This window comes from Peromyscus eremicus, chromosome 13 (genome assembly GCF_949786415.1).
Source record: "Peromyscus eremicus chromosome 13, PerEre_H2_v1, whole genome shotgun sequence".
NCBI classification, from domain to species: domain Eukaryota; kingdom Metazoa; phylum Chordata; class Mammalia; order Rodentia; family Cricetidae; genus Peromyscus; species Peromyscus eremicus.
Genome location: NC_081429.1, coordinates 36,258,790 through 36,283,287, shown reverse-complemented (window position 1 = coordinate 36,283,287; position 24,498 = coordinate 36,258,790). Strand labels below are relative to the sequence as shown.

The following is a 24,498-nucleotide window of genomic DNA, read 5'->3' as shown; positions in this document are numbered from 1 at the left end:
TTCTGGGATGAGGAGACCTGTGGTGATTACCAGCTCTCTTAGCCTCAGCTGCTTGCCAGTTTAATGGGGATGGGAATACTCCCAAGAGTTTCAGGCTCCCGGGGGTTGTTTTGAATGAACTGATTGACATGTGTAAGGTGCTGGGTACTTGGCAAATGCTAATGAAACTTAGCTACATTATTATGAGGAAAGGAAGGTAGAACTTTGTTTAGACGCAGTGTGTGTACATGGTGCTGAATAAGGTGGGGTGGGCAGTGGGGGGACACACCCAAAAATCTTGTAAGTGGCTCGTTTGCGGGACTGTGAGTTGACTGATTATTAAGAATACCTATGAGCACTTTAGCCCGTGTCGTGTGTGTGTGTGTGTGTGTGTGTGTGTGTGTGTGTGTGTGTGTGTGTGTGTGTGGTGTGGTGTGTAGATGGATGGAAGGATGGATGGGAGGGGGACAGTACAAGGAACATCCAGAAAGTCGAGCCAAAGAGAGGAAAGCCCTTTTTTACTGTCCTGAGGAGCCTGACTCCAAGTCAGCACGTAGCCCCAACCCAAGGATCTTTGTGCTGAGCATGACCTAGGCGCCCCCACCCGGCGCTGTGGCTCTGAGGTGAGTTGGGTGCTGTCTGACCGTGTTGCCTGTGCGCATGTTTGCGGAGTACGCTAGCGAAGATGCTGTTGACCTTCCATAGCCAGCCTGCTGGAGGAAAGGGGGATGCGGCGAGGAGGCCGCCTCCCGCTACCAACGAAAGTGGCCTGAACTAGAGGCTCCTACTGCACTCCTTTCTGTGCCTCAGTTTCCCCATGTGCCCAGGGTCCGGAAGGCAGATGTGGGGTGGGGGTGCCGGCTGCCAGCGCAGGGAGGTGTTCCGTGGGAGAGCTGGAAAGCAGGCGAGTGCTGCCCCAGGGTGGGTAGAAGGGCTCGCAAGGGAAGGGTCGCCAGGTAGGACTCAGGCTGGCGGAGGAGGGGCGGGCTCCGGGCGCAGCCGCCTTCGTCTTACCCCCACCCCGGCTCCCAAGGCCCCGCGGCTTCTTCCGCCACCCGCGCCGGCTCCGGCCCGCTCCCCAGCTCGCCCCCGGCCCCGCCTCCGACTCCGCCCCGCCCCCGCCTGTCCCCTCCTCGCCCGGCCGCCGGCCCGGCCCCCTCCCCCGCCATGAAGAAGCTGTGGGTGAAGAAGCGTTTCCAGGTGAGGGCTCCGGGGGCGGGTGGCGCCGGGAGGGGGCAGGAAGGGTTGGGCGCCCCGAGGGAGGGCGGGTCACCGCGGCTGGGCCCAGGGGAGGGGGCGCTGGAGTGGCGCTGGCCCCACCCCAGCCCCGCGGAGGGCGACAGGCCGGGCACATGGGGGGGGGGGGGATTGCGCCCTGGCCAACGACTGGAGAGCTCAGGCCCCTCCCCGTGCTGAAGGGCAGAAGCCCCCATCATGCCCGATCCCCTCGACCCCTGGAGGCTCCGGTTACAGTCTCAGCACGCAGCGCCCACTGGCTTCTTTGCCATCTCACCCACATCCAGCCCTGGCTTCAGTCCCCGCCCGGCATTTCCTGGGCCCCCTACTCCGCAGCCTTCGGTAATTCCGGAGAGACAGAAAGCAAAGCTCATGGATCCGCGCTGAGCTCAATAAATTTCCCCAAGCTCTGTCCTGTCCTCTATGCACTGGGGCCTCCTTCCTGCATTAGCAAGGTGCTGGCCTTTGAAGGACTTTATCCTTTGCCAGCCCCTACCCTGCCTGCTTGACACCTATCCCAGGTATCTGCCCTTCCCCGCAGCAGGAATCTGTGTCCTCCATCTCTTATTCCTTCTAGCGCCCCCACTCCATCTTCCCTCAGTCATGCTGATTTCCTTATCTCCTCCCCTGTATCTCTGGGCGTGCTGCTCTGACCCCGGGCTCTGAGCCTCTAGTCCTTAGGAAGTACTCGGGTTTGCTCTACAGGCCCTGCTGTTCCCTAGCCTTTCCTCCTTGGCTCCTCCCCAAAGCCCAGCTGGATAGCCTAGGGGAAGGAGAGCTGAGCCCTTACGACTAGGGCAACTTAATGGCTCTGGCCTCTGTGCCCTAGCCCCTAGTATGAGTTCCTGTTTGATGATAGCAGATCGGGATGAGAGGTATATGGACTCAGGAACAAGCCTCCCCCTCAACAACTCCTTCTGGCTTTTCTCTTTCAGAAAACCGGCCATTCCCGCCGGGCCTTTGGCCGACTTACCCATGGTGCGTGGACTTCAGGTTGCTGTAGCCCATGCCCACTTCTCCTCTTGGTTCATGCCCCTTCATGAGGCATCTCAGACCTGAAGATAGCCCATGAGATGTGGAACCCCCTCCCCATCTGTCCATCCCCAAGGAAACCCCTATTCTCTGCAGCTGAGAAAGGCCCTAGTATTTGGGAAAGGTGCTCCCTAGCACACCCACCATGGTCCTCAGCTCTCTGTTATCCATCTGTGGGACCAAGTGAGAAGCATTGCATTGCCATGTTCTGGCAATGACTACACGGTCCCTGATTGTTATGGTACCCAAGGGGAAACTGAGGCACGGAACATGATAGGCTCTGGGATGTTGAAAAATGCCCAGGAATCTTTGCTCCTAACCTAGCCATGGCATTTTTTTGGAGGACCATTCAGGAGTAGAGTAGGTCTTGAGGAACACAGCTGCTACAGCACCATGGAAACTACCATGCAAACACTGTAATAGAAAATGGTCCTGATTCCTAGCATTAGGGAGACAGACCTGAGTCTGTGGCTGGTCATAAATGTGTGTGTGTGTGTGTGTGTGTGTGTGTGTGTGTGTGTGTGTGTGTGTGTGTGTAGTGAGAGTACCAGTAAGTGCTGAGGGTACCAGAATCACTGGGCATTTGAGATGACAGCTTAAGCATATGGCTCCCCAGTGCTGGTACATTCTGGGGGGTCTCCCTCCCCATCCTACGGAACATCTCTGGGCACCAGGGACCCTTATGCTCCCTATGTTCTGCCTGCCTTCCGTGCCCCATCCCACAAACACTCTGATAACTGTCTGTCCACATCTCTCTCCTGCTGCTCCTATGGAAGCGAAGTTTTCCGCTCCTGCAGAAAGCAAAGTTACGGTAGGAAGCTGGCTCCTGCCCTAGCCCCTCACTCCCTCCCCCTATCCCAGTCTGGGCTTCTCCTCGCCCTGCCTCAGTTACACCCTGATGCCTTCCGGCTGCTTTGGGGTGCAGGACAGCCTGGTCCTGCGGTTGGTTGCGTGCCTTGACAGTACAGCTCTGAGGTGACTCCTGGGGTACTGGAACCTAGACTTTGGAACCCTGGAACTTAGGGCCTTGTTATGTGGGATGCCGCTATTCGAGACCTTAAGGTGTTATGGACATGGAGAGGGTGGTAGAGGCCCTGGTAAGCCTGTAAGTGGGTGGGGGTGGCTTATTTGGAGGGGTCCGTGGAGGTAATCATCTGAGGGTGAGTGGTCCAAGGATGGAGCCAGGGCACTTGCATGGGAGGGGCTGCCTTAAGTATCCCAGGCTGGACTTGGGGGGGCGGGGGGAGTCAGGAGCAAAAGAGTAGACTGGGTCCTGGAAGCTCTCCCTGTAAGATGAAGATGGAACTTGCTATGGGGGAGGCAGGAGGCGACTAGGGAAGAGTTGGAGGCATAGGGAGGAGGTCCTTGCCCACACAGACCCCTTCTTCTCCAGACTCCGAGACTGCTGAGGATGACATCAGCGATGTGCAGGGGACCCAGCGCCTGGAGCTTCGGGATGACAGGGCCTTCAGCACCCCCACGGGTGAGCTTTCTGGGTGCTCCAAGAGCAAGCAGACTAGCTTCCTACAGAGGCTGCCTCGGTCTCACTGTGCTCCTTTCTTTAGGGGGCTCTGATACCCTGGTGGGCACCTCCCTGGACACACCCCCGACCTCCGTGACAGGCACCTCAGAAGAGCAAGTGAGCTGGTGGGGCAGCGGGCAGACGGTCCTGGAGCAAGAAGCGGGCAGCGGGGGTGGCACCCGCCCCCTCCCAGGCAGCCCAAGGCAAGCACAGACAACCGGGGCCGGGCCACGGCACCTGGGGGTGGAGCCGCTGGTGCGGGCATCGCGAGCTAATCTGGTGGGCGCAAGCTGGGGGTCAGAGGATAGCCTTTCGGTGGCCAGTGACCTGTATGGCAGCGCGTTCAGTCTGTACAGAGGACGGGCGCTCTCAATCCACGTGTAAGTAATGGCCTCACCCGGGGCCCACACCGTCTCATCTCACCATGCCGCCCCTGCGCTGGCCCATCACTGCTCCATTAGCCGCCATCCAGTCTCCTCTGCCTCATCCATCTCCGCACTCCATTCCCCACGGCTTCCACTCCTAGCACTGGCTACACTCTCTTTCCACACCACTCCCTCCTTTTGCCGTCGCCACCCACGGCCTCCCGCTCCCACCTGTGCAGGCTCACAGTGCCATCTTCACGGTCTTGTGGACCCCTGTGTCCCTTCTTCCTCTTCTCCTCTAGGAGTTCCGCTTTGTCAGGGCCCCTCTCCCGCCTCGCTCATGTAGGCTCCAGTTGTCCCAGGATCCCCCCCACCCCCCCTCAGGGGCTCCTCCGTGCCTGCTGTCTCAGCAGCTGCCGTCTTTTCATCTCTCTGCACATTCCTGTTCCCATGTGGGCCTTTTTCTGGGAGGAACAGAACCTTTCTGCACGGCAGCTCCCGGGAGAGCAGGAGAGAGCAGGGCAGCGAGACACAGCACCCCGGAGAGAGAAGAGAGCGAGGTGGTCAGGGGCAGCTGGGCCAAGGAAGGGGTCTGCGGGCACCCGGGCACCGGGCACGGGGAGGATGTGGGTTGTGGGGAGGCAGCCGGTTGAGAGATGAGGAGGGGGTGGGGATAGGGAGCTGGGGTGGAGGTGGAGGGTTGGAATAGCAGTGGCCCGGAGAGGGGCGTGGGTTGATCTCATGGACAGCACCTGAGGAGGGTCCATGGCTGACCTGGTAGGGGGTTTTTGACAAGTGGAGGAGTTGGGGTGAGGTGCTGAAGCCATTTTTGGAGATTCGGGAGATGGCAGAAACAGGAGGGGGTGCTGTAGCCGAAGAGGGAGTGGTTGATGGTAGATGTGATGGTGGGTATTTGGGTAACTGAAGAAGGGCTTCACTTGTGATGGGTGTGGGTGTTGGGCAGACATGGAGGATAACAGGGGGGGCCCTGGTGTGTTTTTTAAGAGGGTGGTTAGAGTGACCAGTGATGGACAGGGGAGAGGCCTAGGGTCCATGGCAGGGGCCTAGGGAGCTCCTTTGGCTTATCTTATTGGCTTATCAGGCACTTCTTCCCTGCCTTTCTTTCCCAGGCCCCAGCCTGGAGCCTGGAGTTGCTATGGCAACTTCAGAGGAACCCATTTCCTTAGTGATATCTATGGTACAGAGTCTGGCCTGGAGCTGCAAGCTGCTGGCAAGAGGTCTCCTCCGCTGTCCCCAATTTCTCTCCAGGCCTTACCCAGTTCCCAGAGACCTTAAGGAATCTTAAGGACTCTGCTGCCCCTCCCTCAGTGGACTGCCTTCTCGAAGGCATCTGAGGCTCCTTTGGCCCTTCCCCCTCTTCCAGGCAGGGGCGGGTCTACAGCGTGGGTGGTGACTCAGGTAGTCTAAAATATCCTTACATTGATGCGCGCACAGAACTTAGGCTCCTGGATGGTACTGTACGATTTCTTCTCCTTTCCATGCTCCCAGAAACCCAGACAGTTGGAAGGGAGCAAGGGCTTAGGGATCAGTCTTATCTGTGTTTCATCCCAGCACCACCTCCTAGCTGTCACCTTTGGGAGGGCCACTGGCCCTCCTTGAATCAACCTCAGTTTATTTATCTGTAAATGGGGACAACATCAGCTCCTCGACCAGGGGACTTTTGTAAGGATTTAAATAACTCAGTGCGCGTGAAGCCTTAGTTTGTGTGTGGCACACACTAAGTAGTCAGTGAGCTCACTCATGAGTTTTCAGCTGGAATATGTCAGGTCTGAAAAGAGCTCTCAGGTGCCATTCTTTGCCAGTCTCCATGTGCAGTGTGCCGTTTCCCCATGTAGATGGGGGGAAACTGAGATCTAGGTCATGGGCATCAACACTCTGCTTGATGAGGAGGTACTTTGGGTTGACAGGCTTCTTCACTCCTCACCCCCCCACCCCGCCCCGCCCACACATTCTCTGTTCAGTCCCACTTGGTAGTTATTTCTGAGTGGGACTAATTCTGAGTGCGCCCCTTGAAGGAGGACTTCTGTCCTTCTCAGAAAGGTTTCCAAGGACTCAGATGATTTTTTCCCACGAAGGGTAGACAGAGGTCTACACTAGGGGTAGATGGATGAAAAGGTGTGCCACACGGGTACGACATTGCTCTCTCTAAAGGCTACGCCGAGTGAGGAGGCAGTTGCTTTTCTAGGAGCCACTGGGAAGGACAAGTATCCCGTCCAGTTTGGGCAGGGCCGCTGTGGGGACCAGCTTGGGGGCAGGAATGAGTAGGAGGCACATTCCCGAGAGGAGCCCCTCCCCGTCTACCCCTCGTGTTTTCCCTCACCATCTCATCTTTGGGTCCTCCGCTTCCTTTTTTTCTCTCCCTCATGCTAAGTTCTTGCTGTGTCCCAGCTTCCAGGGCTGGGGGGAGGGGGCTGGCCAGAACCCCTGAAGCTGAGTCTGTATCTGGAACCCAGCTACTAGGCCAGTCTTCTGGTGCATGAGCCGCTGGCCTCTCCCCAGCACCTGCTCTGGCTGTGCCCTCGTGGGGGCGGGGGTGGAGCAGGAAAATCTGGCCCATGTCACCCCAAGCCTGCCCAGCATGCCCCACTGCCTGATCCTTCTGACAAGCTAGGGGTCTAGGAGGAAAGGCCCCCTGAGTCCCCCACCCCTCTCGGCCTTGGTTCTGCAGCAGCATTCCTCAGAGTGGATTGCGCAGAGAGGAGCCTGACCTTCAGCCTCAGCCAGCCAGTGATGCCCTTCGTCCACGCCCTGCCCTACCACCTCCCTCCAAGTCCGCGCTGCTTCCCCCACCATCTCCTCGGGTGGGTAAGAGGGCTTTGCCAGGACCTAGTGCCCAGCCCCCAGCTACTCCCACTTCGCCCCACCGGCGTACTCAGGAGCCCTCGCTGCCTGAGGACACCATCACCGAAGAGAAGCGAGGGAAAAAGCCTAAGTCATCAGGGCCGTCGCTGGCGGGCACGGTGGAGTCCCGGCCCCAGACGCCACTGAGCGAGGCCTCGGGTCGCCTGTCAGCGCTGGGCCGCTCGCCCCGGCTGGTGCGTGCGGGCTCCCGCATCCTGGATAAGCTGCAGTTCTTCGAGGAGCGGCGACGCAGCCTGGAGCGCAGCGACTCGCCCCCAGCGCCCCTGCGGCCCTGGGTGCCCCTGCGCAAGGCTCGCTCGCTGGAGCAGCCCAAGTCCGAGGGCGGCGCGGCGTGGGGCACCCCAGGGGCCTCGCAGGAGGAGCTGCGGTCACCCAGAGGCAGTGTGGCCGAACGGCGTCGCCTGTTCCAGCAGAAGGCGGCCTCATTGGACGAGCGCACGAGACAGCGCAGCTCAGCCTCGGACCTCGAGCTCCGCTTCGCCCAGGAGCTGGGCCGCATCCGCAGATCCACGTCGCGGGAGGAACTGGTGCGTTCGCACGAGTCCCTGCGCGCCACACTGCAGCGCGCCCCATCTCCTCGGGAGCCCGGCGAGCCCCCGCTCTTCTCCCAGCCCTCCACACCCAAGACTTCACGGGCTGTGAGCCCGGCCGCCACCCAGCCGCCTCCTCCCAGTGGCCCCGGCAAATCTGGGGACGAACCTGGGAGGCCCCGGAGCCGAGGACCGGTGGGCAGGACTGAGCTGGGGGAAGGCCCGCAGCAGGAGGTTAAGCGTCGGGACCAGTTCCCGCTAACCAGGAGCAGAGCCATCCAGGAGTGCAGGAGCCCTGTGCCGCCCGCCACTGCTGATCCCCAAGAAAGCAGGACAAAAGCGCCCTCTGGTCGCAAGCGGGAACCCCCTGCACAAGCGGTGCGCTTTCTACCCTGGGCCACTCCGGGCGTGGAGGGCTCTGCTCTGCCCCAAACCTTGGAGAAGAACAAAGCCGGTCCTGAGGCTGAGAAGAGGCTTCGCAGAGGACCTGAGGAGGATGGTCCCTGGGGGGCCTGGGACCGCAGAGGGACCCGAAGCCAAGGCAAAGGTCGCCGTGCTCGGCCTACTTCCCCTGAGCTCGGTAAGAGCACAGATATGGCTGAGAACAGCAAGGGCGAGCGGGCTAAGGCAAACAGGTTTTTTTGTTTTTTTTTTTTTTTTTTTTTGGTTTTTCAAGACAGGGTTTCTCTGTGTAGCTTTGCGCCTTTCCTGGAACTCACTTGGTAGTCCAGGCTGGCCTCGAACTCACAGAGATCCACCTGGCTCTGCCTCCTGAGTGCTGGGATTAAAGGCGTGCGCCACCACCGCCCGGCTGGCAAACGGGTTTTGTTTGCTGCTTCTGTTACTGACACAGGGGTTGGAGCAAAGGTCCTGTGTTAGAATCTGCCACTGATGAGGGGAAATGTGAGTGTGCTCAGTGGGGGCAGAGATGTGAGCAAAGCCCCGGTGTCTGCTGTATGTCCTTTAAGGTCCAGCGAACTGCTACCAGGGCGCGGCAGCTGGAGGAGGCGCTGGCTGGAACCTAAGGAGTTCTCATGGTCCCCATCCCTTTGTGGAAAGAGAGTCTAAAATTACTGGAGGGGCGGGGGGAGAGAGGAGAAAGAAAACCAAAAGAAAATGGAAGCTTCCCTAACCCTTTACTCTGTCACAGCTCCCACCCCACCCCCATTCCGGCATGATTCCCTTACCCCTTTGTGGCCACCAAGGTCTGAGCCACACTCACCTTCAAGGCTCCCCTGTCTCATCCTTGCATCCTGCCTCACTGATTCCTATGGATGATGAGCACCATCACCAACAGAATGCTACTGTCTCTATCCCCGAACGTTGCTAACAGCAACCCGGGGCCTGTTCCTGGAGAAGCAAGAGGAAAGCACCCTTCACTCTCCCCTACTCCCTGATGCTTTCTCCCGGGGTGTCCTAGGGCCTGCCAGTACCTGGATTATTTATTACGCTTACCACCTTGTAATTTTCTCTATCAAAATTATTTTTCATTTCCGGATCGGCCCCTCAGAATCTTTAGACGCGTGTAGGCTCTCATTCGTCTTACTTAGCACCATTACTGTGTTTCCACCACAGTGGCCCAGATGTTGCGTCAAATAGGCCCATAGAGATGTTACTCCATTTCAGTCTCCATGCCAGCTGTACAGAGAACACTGAATGCTCTGCCTTCCTCTTCTCCATAACATAGCTGAGGCTCAGAGAGATGATCTCGTTTGCTGAAGGTGATATAGTTAAAAAGACAGCCAACCTGGGATCCTCGCTGCCCTTTTGGATACCTATGTGGTCCGTTATCTAGCTGATAAAATGTTAGAGGTGGAAAATACCGGGGGAGGGTTTGGAGGTATGGCTCAGCAGAGAAGCGTTTGCCCAGTATGCAGGAGGCCCTGAGTTCAACCTCCAGCATACATCCAGAAGATACCTAGGGAGAACCACAACAGGGTGATTTTTATCTCTCTGTGTGTATAATATCCTATAAGCAGGCACCATATCTTATTGTCTGTTTATTCCTGGTACTCGGTGTTCAGTGGGCAGTTCAGTATATAGTGTTACTGTTTGCTGAAGGGACATATTCAAAGCTGATCTTCATAGACCCCCCTGACCTCTCTGCTACTGCCTCTTTGGAATCTGGTGGCCTTACACATTTGACTGCCCCCCCCCGCCCCGCCCCCCACGTTTGCCTGTGAACCTAGTATTGCTGCTTAGGTCTTAGGTCGCTGGTAGCTTGTTCTCTGTCCATTGGGTCTGGGTTTTCTAGGATTCCATACGACCAACATCTCCTCCTCCCGACAAATGTCCCCCGATGGCCCCACAAGGCTCATGCCCCCTTGTCTTCTCTACCTCTGCTCCTGTGTCTGGCAGAGTCCTCGGACGACTCCTATGTATCCGCTGGAGAAGAGCCGCTGGAGGCACCAGTGTTTGAGATACCCCTGCAGAACGTGGTGGTGGCACCAGGAGCTGACGTGCTGCTTAAGTGTATCATCACCGCCAACCCTCCACCCCAAGGTGAGCCTCAGGGAGGGCTGGCGGCTGGCAGGAGCATGTGGTATGGGGACAGGATAGGTTTCCAGGAATCCTCTATGGCAGGGTGGGGAAGAGGAAAACTGTCAGTCCATGGGGCTGTCCTGACTCCGGTGTATTCTGCAAGATGATCCCCTACCTCCCCAGCTCAGGGGTAAGGCAGCCTGGGCCTCTGGAGTGAGGGTAGGTTCCTCAGAATTCCCTAGAGGGAGGAGGGCTAAAGGTACCCTAGTTGGTAGAGTGCTTGCCTAGCACACACAAGATCCTAGGTTTGACCTACAGCACCACATAATGTGGGAGAGCATCTGTGATCCCAACTACATAGTGAGCCTGGGCTGCATGGAATCCCATCTCATTTTAAAAGTTAAAAAAATATCTATTGGCATGGGAAAACATGTCGGGGAGATAGGGTGGTGGGCAGGGATGCAATTCCCCAGCAAACCCTTTGTGGCCATGATGAGCTGGTTCTTCCTCCTTCCCCACAGTGTCCTGGAAAAAGGATGGGTCCACATTGCACAGTGAGGGGCGCCTTCTCATCCGGGCCGAGGGTGAGCGGCACACGCTGCTGCTCAGGGAGGCCCGGGCTGCTGATGCTGGAAACTATACCGCCACTGCCACCAACGAACTGGGCCAGGCTAGCTGTGCTTCCTCACTGGCCGTGAGACCTGGTAGGGAGCCTTCCAGATTGGGTCCTGCTTGGGGTGAGCTGTGGACGCTTCCTGGTGAACGTGGGGATGTGGGTTCAGAGTCTCCCCACTTGTGCCTGAGCACTTGGCTTCCCGGTGTGCGCGATCCTTCCTTGAGCTGGGTCTGACTCTCTGGAGGAAGCAGTTGAAGGGGCCCCAGTCTCAGGACAAAGACACTCTAATCCAGAAAAATCCATGAAGTTGGTGAAATTCATCCTTGAACATCCTTTAAATGCTATCTTGCCAAGATGATTCTCTGGATGGGGTCTGTGGAAAGGCCGATTGTCTCTGAGTCTCGGGGGCGGGGAGTGGGGGGAGAATGTCTTAGTTCAAAGGATTTAAGAGTCACCAAGAGCTTCTGAGGTCATTTCTTTCCAGGACAAGAAGAAAACAGAAAGTAAGAAAGAAGGGCCCAAGTGCTGTGTCCGTTCCTCTTAGGTCTCAGGCCCCACAGAGGCCGCAGCTGAGAGCACCATTCAGAGATGGCCATCCTGAGGCTGCTTTGTCTATTTTTACAAAGGCTCTCACTTGGTGTCAGGCTACTTCCTTTGTGTTTCAGCCCACTATCTTTCTGGTTCAAGCAGGGCTGGACCAGTATCTACGCGCATGGAAGTTCTAGTCATTTAGATGGTTGAGTCTAACAGTGTGCTGATCCTGCGTGGTAAGGAGGGGATGTCGAGGGTGTTATATCAGGAAGAGGTACTGGTGAAACCCGCAGAGGTGGATGTTACCACTGGGTATCCAAATTAGCTGGGAGGCCAGAGCTCAGAGACCAGTTTTCTGGGATGCTTGCATTGAGACTTTGGGCCATCTTCGTTCCTTTGGTGCGTGTCCATCTTGTGGCCTTCTTCTTTCATTCCACAACCCTCCCTGGAGTCATCTGAGGCTTTCTCCTCTCTCCTCACCCTCCCACTATGCTGAATCATGCCCACCCCTCCGCTCGGTGCCTCCAGCCTTCCATCACCTCTGGGACTGGCTTCTGACTCAGCTCCCAGCTCTCCCAGGGGCCCCAGGTCTAGCTCCAGAGCTCCAGTCAATACCTGGCTTGGGCTAAGAGCTGGCAAGGGGTGGGGTGGGAGGTGCCCCAGTACTGGCGGGTGGCCATCCAGGAGCCTTTTAAGGTTGGGAAAGCAGCTTGGGGCACTTGCCTGGGAGCTCTGTGTTTGCCACATTGACTCTCCTGGGCTTCAGTTCCCTCATTTGTAAACCAGAGATAATTATGCCATCCTCACGGACGGAAGTCAATGTGCGAATGGGCTTTATGAACTGTAAAGCTGTAGACAAAGGTTCGTTGCTGGCGTTTGAGGGTGATGTTGTGCACACGAGCTCAGTTTTCCATGAGGGTCTGGAAAGTGCCTTGTCCTTTCCCTGCCCGCTTCTCCACACTGTCTGTGCCTGGGGGACTCCACTCCTGCTCTTCCAAAGCCACTGTCTTCTAGACCTTCCCTGTTCTCCAGCCCCTAGGTCCTCAGCTTGTCACGACATCTCTGTGCCTGCTTCATCCTGGGGACCCAGAAACCTTTCATTATGTCATTAGGTTACACCAAGCATTGCAGCATCCCCCCCATAAGTCAGACCAACTCCAGGACCCAAGAGGCTGGCACGCAGGTCCAGTGTCAGCACTCGTTACGGACCAAACTGACTTTCTTACCCTACAAGGCACTGTTTGGTCTAGAGTGGTTGGACGGAGGCCAGGGGGCCCAGAGAGTGGTTGGAGCAGGCAGAACCGGTGGTGGTAAAGACATTTGGCAAAAAAAGGGGTGTCAGACCAGGCAGCTGTAGTTACTGAAGGATGGGACTAGGAGGGTGTCTGGCTGTGGGGGTACAGGGGGTATGTGGAAGGAAGTGGCACTGTCTTGTGGAAGGAGGCCTGTATTCAGCCACAGCCCTTTCTTACAACCTCTCCACCCTTAGACTCAGTGCCATGGAAACCAGGATGGATGCCCAGTGCACTCCAGGGGTACCCACACCATCAGGGCCTGCTTTTAAAACCCACGGATGTCAATTCTTGGTTGGGAACCCCAGTAACCGGGACCCAGGCAACCTGAGAACACAGCCCCTGGCCTGGGGAACAGGGGCTGCAGTGAAGGCTCTCTTGTCGGAGCCCTGAGTCCCTCTTACCCACCGAATAACTCTCAAGTTGAATGTAGATAAAGGGAGTCTCCGGGGTGTGGGGTGTGTGCCTAACTGAAGTGAAGCTTCTGACAGCTGTCACATCTGTCATCCAAGCCTCCGTTGAGGCCTCGCAGATGCCAGGTGCCCTGTCTCTGAACGGTCGCTTCTGTTTGCAGAGTGTCATGTATTCTTTTCATGTTTCTTTCCTCAGGCAATATTGCATCCTGTACCTGTGCGTGCATGCTTGTGTGTGTGTGTGTGTAGGCAATATTGCATCCTGTACCTGTGCGTGCATGCATGTGTGTGTGTGTGTGTTTGTGTGTGTGTGTGTGTGTGTGTGTGTGTATAGATGGAGAAGTGTGTGTGTGTGTGTGTGTGTGTGTGTTACTCCCATCTTTCAGATGAAAGAAAAAAGAGTATGATTATGATTACATAGAGCTTGAACCAGGCCAGCAGCCTGGGAATCTGCCTGGGAAGGTTATTAATAATAAGTGATATAGTAATGGAAATTACTTATCCAAGTAACAAGTTAATGCGTGCCTTGGGTAAAAACAACCACTATTTGGTATTTGCTGGGTGCTTCCTGTGTACTGGGCCTACTGTTGATTACATAGTCACATTTGACCCAGCTCCGTGAAGTAGGTCCTGTTGTTGTGTCCACGTCACTGATGAGGTCACCGAGACCAGGGCAGTGTTAGCAAAGTGCTCCAGGGCAGTGGTGACCACCAGACCTTGCAAGACAAGGGAAGTCTTCTATGTCTGAACTGTGCAATGTTGTATGGAACACCAATTGCACACTGCATCCGACACTTGAAATGTGGCTAGTGCAATTAGGACTCTCAGGTTTTGTATAATGTCATCTTACTAGTGATGCATGTTAATGGTCTCAGCCGCTACTTCCCCCCACCAGTTAGGATGCTAAGCTAGGGCAACTGGTAGCTGAATATCCCTAACCACTGCACGGTACAGCCCCTTTCCTGTCCCTCTGAAGAGACTGGAGCTAAGGTGTGTCCTGAGCTTGTAGGGAGGACATTGCCCGGACCTCTGTGAGTAGCCAGATGTGGGGAGGGGGTGTTTCTGCCTCCTCTCCATCTCCATCCTTTGTGGCTCGGGTCCTGTTGTGTCCTGATGTTCTTGGGTCCTTTCTTCTGTGAACTCTGGCAGGAGGCCCTCTAGTGCTGGCCAGGAGGAAGCGGCTCAGAGTACTTCCTCCAGTGCCTGCATGTCTCATGTACTTGAACTCAAGGCCTAGCATTTTCCGGCCAAGACCTTGGTCTCTTCACTTTGCCTTAGCTGGCCTGGTTTCTTTTCTTTTTCTTTTTCTTTTTTTTTCTTTTTTTTTTTTTTTGTCTGTCTGTCATGTAAGGATCATCTTAATGGATGAGCTATGTACTCAGTAAGACAGGTGAGGTTCTAAGGGGACAGAATATTGGCCTCCAATATTTGGACCAGGAGACATCATTCACTGTGACTTATCTATCTTATATTTAAGATCACCACTAATATTTTTTTTAAAGAGGCTATTTATTGGGTATCATGAATACAGAAGGAAAGGAAAAAAATCATGCCACCAACCTCTACCCTCTCTTCCTGGTCTGGATCCTAGGCGATCATCTGCATGGTTTGAGGTTCTTCCCTTGCAGTGACAGTGGCCACTGATAGATGGGCTCTCTGAATGTCGCACAGTCCCTGTTAACCGTTTCACTGGGATCTGGACCACATTTGAGGAAGCAGAGTACCATGGTCTACTCAACCAGACTCAGCCCTCCCTCCCTGTCCTGCATCAGGGGTACCTGTGGACTGACTCCCCCAGGCTGTTATTTAGGATGGAGTTTAGCTCTCACCCACCACCTGTCACAAGAATGGAGACCTAATTTAGTGTGGATGTAAATAGCGTAGCTGACCCAATCCAGCATCATCATATGTGAGAAATTCATCACTCGCCGGGCTGGGTTGTGTGAATTCTCACCAGCGCTTCATACATTTAAAACTAAACCCGAAACACTCTCCGCAGCATTTCTTCTTGCCCCAGGGGGTTCTGGGAAATGTTAATGCCAACACACAGAGACAAGTCCCACCTCCAAGCCCAGCCCCCATTCCTCCTTACTTCTTCACTGGTGATCACTGTGGCAGCCATAAAAGTGCCTGTCCAGAACCTACCAGTGCATATGGAGTATGTACTATCGGTACATACGGCAGTACATATGGAGGGCAAAGGCGAAGGCCTGGCCACATGGAAGTACTGGCTAACCCTCAGCCAGTTCTTCCTTTCCCACAAACTTTGTGGGGCTCCCTTCAGCCCTGGAACTCACTCTGTAGACCAGGCTGGCCTCGAACTCACAGAGATCCACATGGCTCTGCCTCCCCAGTGCTGGGATTAAAGACACCCAGCCCTGTGGCCCCTTTCTTATTCTGCCACCCTCCTCTGTTCCCAGACAGTTGGCAGGCCTCTGAGCCTACACTTTCTACCTCATGTAAGTTTTTAATTTTGGAGGTTTGGGGGTTATTTTAAAATTTTTTTTAGAATCAATTTCTCTAAAACAAACTCTTATTTGAATACTACTTTTTCCCCCAGTCCCAGAGCCAAGAGTCATCTCTGTGGCCTTTACTGGCTCCTCTTCCCTTGCCACCATGTCCCCAGTCCGGCTCACTATTCTACTCAAATGTATCTGGCTAGTCTTCCTTACCAAGCCAAAGTCCCCTTTCTGCACGGCTGTGTCTTTTCCACATCGTGGTCCTTGCAGCCATGCCTGGAGGCCCTGCTAGAAGACAGATTAGGGGCTGTGTGGATCACAAGGCTCGGGGATGAGGTTGGAGGAATGAGAGAAACATTGTCCGGGAAGTTCAAGCCTGGACACACCCTGAGCCCTGGACCTATGGAGACTGGGGAGACACACAGAGTAATAAGGCTCTGTCTGAGATGGGAGGTTGAGATTGCAGCAGAGACCACAGAGATGTGGTCCTCTGAGTCCTCGAAAGCATCAGCATCCCTTGGGGGATGTGCTAGATATCCAGACTGTTGCCCTACCTGTCCAATTAGGCCTGTAATCCTACCTACTGGGGAGGCTGAGATCATAACCTGCTAGCGATACAGAGTGAGTTCAAGGCCACCCTACCTTGTCTCAAAATAAATAAAAAAGAGACTCAGTGGAATGCTGGCATAGTGGGCACAAGTCCCTAAGTTCAAGTCCCAGTACTGCAAAATAAATGACCCAAACAGACTGTCACCCTAGTCCATGAATCAGAAACCTCAGGGAGGGTCCCAGTAGGTTGTAGCCCAAAAAACTCTCCAGGTGATTCTAAAGCACAGCAAACTTTGAAAACCAACCAGCTGAGCTGGGCAGAGGTCGTGGCACACGCCTTTAGTCCCAGCACTCAGGAGGCAGAGGCAGGTGGATCTCTGAGTTTGCGTCCAGCCTGGTCTATAAAGTGAGTTCCAGTACAGCCGGGGCTATACAGAGAAACCTTGTCTTTAAAAAAATAAAAAGGAGGGGCTGGAGAGATGGCTCAAGGGGTTAAGAGCATCTGGCTGCTCTTTCAGAGGTCCTGAGTTCAATTCCCAGCAAACACATGGTGGCTCATAACCATCTGTAATGAGATCTGGTGCCCTCTTCTGGCCTGCAGTCATACATGCTGTATACATAATAAATAAATTAATCTAAAAAAAAATAAATAAAAATAAATAAAAAGGAGGAGAAGAAGAAAAAGAAAGAAAATCAATAAGCTGGGGAAAAAAAAAACCCTAAATGTTTAAAATCACTGGCCTGGTGTTAAGGACCTGGCTGATAATGGGGAGCTGGCTGGTGCAATTGAAAACACAAGGGCTGTCGATGCAGACGTCTGGGTTTATAGCTGTCCTTTGAAGTTGAATGGCCAAGTGCTCTAAGATTCAGTGAAATCACCTCTTTGGGTTCCCCTCCTCCCGCGAGGATTTGCCTGGGTCTCGAAACTTTCATGTGCCTAGGAATCCCTAGAGTGCTTTTGAAAAAGAAATACAGTTTTTGACTTCTCACTTCAGAAAATCAATTCTGTAGTCTGGATAAGGTTTTTAAGACTCTGTATTTCAAAATAAGCCCCAAGTGGTGCTGGTGTGGGTGGCTTGAGCATCACTCTGACAGTCTTGAGGTAAAGGGCCTCGGGGGATGCCATTCATGTGCTAGACACTGGGCGGGAGCAGAAGCTGTGTCTGTAGTGATGGCGCCACAGACAGTTGGGACCGGCTGGATGCACTGGCCGGAGGAGCTTTGCAGGCTTTCTAATAACCAGTTTTTATGGAATGGGACTGACCTGAAAGTGTCATTGACAGGACAGCTATGTGAATGGAGTCACTGTGTGAATAGTGGTCCTTTAAGGGGAAGGTTCGGGAGAACCACCCCCCTGTTTCCTTGCTGGTATAAGAGTATCTCCAACAATGAAATCTGGGTTTGTAGATGGATGGATCAGGCCTGGAGTGTTAGGGACTGGTTAGAAAGGCGATTTTGCCCATGAGGCCAATGGAGCTTAGGATCCTCTATTAACCTCCTTGGAGACACAGTTTGGGCTTATGGTGTAGCACAGACCACTTTTTGCAGAGAGCACTCGTTCTGCCCCCTCTGGAGCCTGAGCCTACAGCCTAGCTAGCCTTCTGGCCGGAAGAGACTTGACCTAGACTTGCTGATTGGCTGGATAGCACCTAGGTGCTATTCCCCCGGGGGCCACCAGGGGTCTCCGAGGCATTCACAGACCTTTGCCAATCAGACTTCAATCTTTGCCCCGCCCTCCTTTCCTCAACCTTGGAGCTGCGTTAGCACTGTCCAGCTTGGAGGTGACCCTGGAGCCAGGAATCTAAGCTCCACGGAGGGAGAGGAGCCCCCTCTTCCCAGGATTGTGCCTATGATCTCAGTGTCAGCTGGGGGTCATGTCTCCAGATTTCTCTCTCCTCCCCAACCTTGAGACAGCCAACCTGAAACTGGGCCCTCCTCTTGGCCTCTACCCCTCTTCCTCACTGGTAGTGCTGGGGAACACAGGTCATAGCTTGGGAATGTGGCCCTGGGTGGAGTGAGGGGGTAGGGAGGGAGAAGGACTCGTGGCCTGGGCTCAACACCTCTGTCTCTGTTGCTCTCTCCAAGCTCCTCCCCCCACTCCCCGGGTGCACATGGATGCCGGTGAGGACTGACCACTGGTGGGGAATAGCCTACACCTTCCTGGTTACGGGCTTCGTGGGCTGATGGGTGAAGGGCAAGTTGCCAGCAGGGACCCAGTAGAGCCCGTGGTTGAATTAGATGCCGGCCTGGGTCCTTGCCTACTGCAGGACCTGGGAGGCGACAGCCATGTGCTTGCTAAGTTTCCTTCGGCTGACAGGGAGGGGACACGTCTGGGAAGGAGGGGCCCCAAGCCCCGGCAGTTCTTCGGTTCTCTATGTCTGAGAAAGCTGGCTGTGGCCTGTTCTAGGGTTTAAGGCTGGCCAGTCATGCATTCCCAGGTTGAGTCTTGTTGGTTTGGGCAAAGCAAAGCATAGCGCCATTTGCTTTTGGCACTTCTTACGGTGGATCAGTCAAGCATATTAAATGCCGCAGTGAAGGGTCACCCTACCCCGGCCCCCCTCTGAGGATTGCGGTCCCCACACCTAGAGTCCAGGCCCTACCAAGGCGCTCAGCGCTTGTCAGTGTCCCAAGCTGTAATGAGAGGAAAGGCAGACGCTGGGTGCTTGGAATGAGCAGCGGCTAAATTCAGCCGGGCTGGGCTCCGCCCCTCCCCCAGTTCCGATTCCACCGCTCCCTCCAGGGGCTGCTGCTCCCTGTGGTCTCCGCAGGCACCACCTTCCCAGCCAGCGCCTGCCTCTCGCTGGCCACCCCCACCCACCTCCTCCTTTCCCCCCTCCTGGGCTCACTTCCCCTCCCCCAGGGCCGGCTCAGTGCGGGGCCTCCGCTGGGTCAGCGAGTGAGCGGGGCTGGGCAGGCTGAACGCCTGCTCCCTGGGGAGCTAAGGCCCGTGGGCAGTGGGCAGGGAGCAGGAGGGCCCGGTGCCAGGGCAGAGGCTTAAAGGAAGGTGCAGGCCGGGGGTCCGTGTGCAAAGTCTCAGGGTGAGTTGGGGCGCAGCACCGCTGGGGGCTTGGGGTTGGGGAAACAGGAGGAGGGGCCAGGGGGGCTGTGGCAGATTCATGTCTGTATTTGGCAGTCGGAAAAGCGCCAGCTCAGCGAGGCTGGGCCCCTGGCCAGTTGGAGGGGAGAGCTTCAGGGCCCTGGGGACACCCCTCCCCCTCCCAGGGCAGATTCAGGGGTCCCCCTCCTCTTTCCCTAGGCTGAATCACCCTTTTCTATGGATGACTCTGACTCTGCTTTCCTGTCCCCTGAGAATGTGGGGTTCATGCTGTAATGATGGGGCCAACAGGTGCCCCTGGGGAAGCTGAGAAGGGAGAGGGGGAAGGGCCGCCTGGTCACTGCCACCTCATTGGCCCTGGATAGAGGTCAGGATGGGGCTTGTCTGAGGTATGTGCTCTTTCTGCGCCAGGTCCAGCTCACCTAAGGAACCAGTGTCTTGATCCTGCTGTCGCGGGGTCCTAGAGATATCTATTACCTCCTTTGGGGCTTGTGACTGGGAGTTTGGAGGCCCACTTCCTGCTAGTGACGTGACTGAACTGCTTCAGTAGGACTCAGGATCGCCCCCAGACCAAGCAGTGGCCCTTCAGCTGACCAAATCTTTTGCTCTAGGCTGTTCTCTGTAGACTATCATCAGGCTCAGGGTTGGCAGCGCCAGGCAGAGGAGGGAATCAGACTCAGGGAGAGGAGGTAGCTGGGCATGGTCACACAGCAAGCGAGCTTCCCCAGGAGGTGAAGTCAGGGCTGGGCCTGCAGGGGCGGCCTCATCTCTGTAACACTCCCCAGCCAGCTCTCTCCATCTTTTCTCCCTGAAATCATCTATCTTTCCTCCAGGCGGGTCCACATCCCCTTTCAGCAGCCCTATCACCTCTGATGAGGAGTACCTGAGCCCCCCAGAGGAGTTCCCAGAGCCTGGGGAGACCTGGCCCCGAACCCCTACCATGAAGCTCAGTCCCAACCAGGATCGGGATTCCTCTGACTCCAAGGCACCCCCAACCTTCAAGGTCAGACCCCCGAGGCTGGTACCCAGCCTTCTGTGGACACCATCCCTCTGTGCACCCCTGATTCCCGAGGCCACTCCTAAGTGTTGCACTTAATGGAACCTTGCCCCCATTAACCCTTGTTACCCAGAGACAGCCACTGACTGGTGTGGAAGAGACCTCTGTCCCAGGTCCCCCAGTTCTCAGCAGCCAGTGCTGTGCTCTGTCACCCCTGATGCTTTGGGATTCTCCTTCAGGTCTCACTCATGGACCAATCCGTAAGAGAAGGCCAAGATGTCATTATGAGCATCCGAGTGCAGGGGGAGCCCAAGCCTGTGGTCTCCTGGTAAGTAGCAAACCACAATATACCACCCACCAGTACCGCCCACTCCGCGACCCCCCCCCCTTCCCAGGCTAAGCCTAAGAACTGGCTTTGGTAGAAGGGAACAGAGCTCTAGAGAACTTCTCTTGGGACCCCATCTCGGGTATAGCAGTACCACTCTGCATGCCTGCCCAGGGCTTCCTCTGTTGGAGAAGCATGGGACAATGAGTGACTTCGTGTCCACCCACTTTGAATGAATGGCCAGGACTCCTCTAGCCATGTAGACGGCTACTCATCTCTATGCCATCAGCTGATGCAGGGTGATTTTTAAAGCCAAGCCATTCTGTACCCGGGCTGTGGTGGACTCAGTCGTCACAATCTGTTTCTGAGCTACCCAAGTCTGAGTTAAATGTGGTTCTCAGCTGCCATGCCTGGCGCCTCCCAGGTGCCCGGAACATTACTCAGCATGCCATTGTCCCCGCCCCCACGCTGGTTTGGGTTCTGCTTTTTATTTTGAATTGATTGTGTAGTCTCCAGTGCACACTGGAGATGATGATGATGATGATGATGATGATTATTATTATTATTATTATTATTATTTTAAGACTGAAAGTTCATCAGTATCAGTTGGGGGAATGGGAATCTATGTTTATGTTACAAATAAGTGGAAATATGATATGGGGTCATTTAAGAAATATTTAGAGGTGATGCAGGTGAGATGGTAGAGATCCAGTTGGGTCTAAAAGTACTTGGAGGAGGTAGGAAGGTGGAGTTGGGGTAAGCCTAGCCTTGGATCCCAAGGTTGCCTTCACATCTGCCATACAGATTTGGGAAGCCAGTGAGGAGGAGAGGCCTGCAGCCAGTGGGGAGACTCCACAGCCTCCCTCCTCCTGCTGCTGGGACTGCGGTAAGGCCTTCAGGCTGTAGGACTGAGCCTTCCTCGTCTTGTTGACAGGCTGAGAAATCGTCAGCCCGTGCGCCCAGACCAGCGGCGCTTCGCAGAGGAGGCGGAGGGTGGGCTGTGCCGGTTGCGGATCCTGGCTGCCGAGCGGGGTGATGCTGGCTTCTACACCTGCAAGGCCGTCAACGAGTATGGCGCTCGGCAGTGTGAGGCCCGCCTGGAGGTCCGAGGTGAGAGGCACATAGACTCATGAAACGCCTGCCTGTCCTGGTTGTTACCCTCCTGACAGCTCACATCCCACCTCAGTTACAATAGGTCATGCTGGAAGGACCCCTAGTCCACCTGCTCGTACCATAGTTGGCTAAACTGAGGCCCAGAGAAAGGAGGAGACTTTGCCCAAGATCACACAGTAAATAATTCCATACTCAGCTGGCTCCCCGGTTTGCCTTCCCTGTGCTCCATCATGACAATGCCTGATGGTAGCTAGAAGCCCTGCCTCCTGTAGATAGCCATCTTCTTCCCGTCCTTCTAAGCTTTTGCCGCCTGCTCTGTGCAGGCCTATTCTTCCCTGACCCCGTTGCCCTCCTGTCCCCCACACTCGCCCTCCATACACATCTGATTGTTGTGCAGAAACTGTTGGGGTTGGGGTAGCAATTGGGAGTGGCTGGTGGCTGGACCCGTTCGAAGGGACCCCGAGGGTATCATCGTCATGATGGAGGGACATCAGAGGTGCCAGGGTTATAGAGCCCTGAAGTACGGAGAGGGCTAGGCCCTCAGGGTTGGGGACATAAGGCAGGGTTCTCAGGCAGCTGGCAGAATAGGATCTCTCCAGACTGACCTTCGGAGGCTGCTGGGTCACCCTTCCAAAGGGTGGCCATCCACTTGACCATCCCTTCCATGTGACGTCACAGGATTAGGAACATCTCCTCAGCCCCTTACTCTACCATGGTCCTTCCCTGCCCCTCACTGGGCGCAGTTCCTTCAAGCCTGGCAAAGGCCAGCTCTGGGGGCTTCCCAAGACATTCCCAAGCCCCTGCTGGAACCCAGACCTACAGTCCTAGTTCCTCGGCCAGGCCTCGCCTGCCTCAGTCTCCCCGGTTCCTCTGGCTATGGTTACCAACCTCTCCGAGCTCTAGATTCTTCAGGCCCGTTCCCCGCCCTCTTCCTTCTCTGGGGTTGGGCTCTACCTCGCGTCTCTAGTGTTAACCTGTGTCATGGTGCTTCTTTCTCTTTGGGGTTCCGTCCAGCATTCCGAAGGCTTTGGGGTGCTCCTAACGGCTATGAACACCTCTCCCCTTGTTGCTCAGGGTCTCTGTCTGTCGAGGGGCCCCAGGGACCAGGCTAGCCACTGGCCCTTTTACCCCAGCACTGATCTAGGAGGACCTGAAATTGGAAGTTTTAGGGGCAGCTCCATATCCAGAGGGGCCCTAGCTAGGCCTGTGTGCCTGTGTGTGCCTGTGTGTGTGTGTGTATGTGTGTGTGTGCGCACATGTGTGTGTGCGTGTGCGTGTGCCGCACTAACCTGCCGCTTGCTGACTGAGGTTTTTGTCTGTACACAGGCGAGTGAGCTCAGGGGGCCATCTGCGCTGCCCCCCGCTACCCTCCGGGCCGCGCCCCTGTCTCAGGCACCTCTCGGACCTCGCTGTGTTTCACTGCCTCCTGCCCACAGACCCAGCCGGCTCTCCGGCCCGGACTTATCCCTGCCTCCCCCACTCCTCCCTCCCTAGCCCATGAAGCACTCTGGGGTAGCCCATGGGCCCCAGTGGATCCATCCTCCCTAAGTGGGTACGGGGCTGTGCAGGCCAGGAGGCCCCCAGAAGGACTGAGTGCTGGGAAGGGACAACCATGAGGGGTGCCAAGCTCCCCCAGTCTCCCTGTAGGGGAGCATCAAGCGAGTGCATGTGCTATGCTGCTACAGGCCACTGTCTGTCTATCCGTTTGTCTGTCTGTGTGTCTGTGACAGTTAGGGAAGGATGCCTCTGAGCTGAGGTGGAATAAGGCAGAACATGGCATCCATGGGATGGAGGGGCCCAGAGCGGCAGGCGCAGTGGCCAGGAGGCTCACCGGGAAGGGGCAGGGCACTGACCATTTCAGAAATGGGTTTTAAAATGGCACAACACTTTCTATTCCACAAGAGACCAAAGGCCGGAGGTCTGGGGCAAAGCCCTGGCTGCTGGCAAGCTTAGGGTCCAGTGGGGCACCCTCCTTCACAGCCATGTCTGGCATGCTCTGTCTGGGAAGGAGAGAGACGGCCAGGCTGAGCACAGGAGCAGGGTCATCGTGGGGGTGGAGGCTTGGAGAGAACTATTTTGTAGCTCAAATAAAAGTCCAGTTTGTACCCAGCTAGCGTGCTGTGTTTTCTTTACCGCCGCCGCCGCCGCTGCCGCCGTCGTTGCTGCCACCGTCCTTTTGGATCCCCTCCCCCAGTGCCCTTCCACCTCTCATCACTTCTCCCTCCCAGGGGCCAACGTGGGTTCCCATCCCAGAGCCAGGTTCTAGGGGCTCCTCGCTGTCTTGCCTGGGGGCGGATGGGCTTTCCCAGTCTCCAGAGGAACCAAATGCATCTCTCTCTCTGTGTCTGTCTGTCTCTCTGTGTGTGCGTGTGCGTGTGTCTTCCTTGCCCCGTGTGTCTCTCTGCTCTGTCTGTGCCCTCCCCTCCCCCACCCCCGTGGCTGCCTTCCCCTCAGCACACCCTGAAAGCCGGTCCCTGGCCGTGCTGGCCCCCCTGCAGGACGTGGACGTGGGGGCCGGGGAGATGGCGCTGTTTGAGTGCCTGGTGGCGGGTCCAGCCGACGTGGAGGTGGACTGGCTGTGCCGCGGCCGCCTGCTGCAGCCCGCGCTGCTCAAGTGTAAGATGCATTTTGACGGCCGCAAGAGCAAGCTGCTGCTCACCTCTGTGCATGAGGATGACAGTGGGGTCTACACTTGTAAGCTGAGCACCGCCAAAGGTACCTACCTACTCACTCAGGTGCTAGGGCTGCTCTGGTGCCCAGAGCTGGGGGGGCGGGGGCTAAGAGACGGGGTGCAGAACAGACGCCCGCCCGGGAAGAGGAATTCTAACCAGGGGGGGCAGGAGAGAGTATGGGCCTCTGGCCCATGAACAATGAGCACTTAAATCAGCGGTTCTCCACCTTCCTAATGCAGTCACCCTTTAAGACAGTTCCTCATGTGGTGATGACCCCCCCCCCCCAACCATAGAATTATTTTCATTGCTGGCCGGGCGGTGGTGGCGCACGCCTTTAATCCCAGCACTCCGGAGGCAGAGGCAGGTGGATCTTTGTGAGTTTGAGGCCAGCCTGGTCTACAGAGCGAGATCCAGGAAAGGCGCAAAGCTTTACAGAGAAACCCTGTCT

The 24,498-nt window shown here is 55.9% G+C and overlaps 1 protein-coding gene across 1 annotated transcript in view; it reads left to right on the top strand.

Moving 5' to 3' along the window:
• Nucleotides 1–1,145: 1,145 nt before the first annotated feature.
• Speg (striated muscle enriched protein kinase) overlaps nt 1,146–24,498 on the top strand; it is a 49,850-nt gene continuing 26,497 nt past the window's right edge. Inside the window, 12 exon segments of the mRNA XM_059278063.1 lie at nt 1,146–1,179; nt 2,151–2,193; nt 3,029–3,058; nt 3,641–3,730; nt 3,813–4,149; nt 6,824–8,127; nt 9,906–10,049; nt 10,550–10,732; nt 19,777–19,946; nt 20,180–20,268; nt 21,200–21,375; nt 23,833–24,093. Coding sequence (XP_059134046.1) covers nt 1,147–1,179; nt 2,151–2,193; nt 3,029–3,058; nt 3,641–3,730; nt 3,813–4,149; nt 6,824–8,127; nt 9,906–10,049; nt 10,550–10,732; nt 19,777–19,946; nt 20,180–20,268; nt 21,200–21,375; nt 23,833–24,093 — 2,860 coding nt within the window. The 5' untranslated portion in view covers nt 1,146.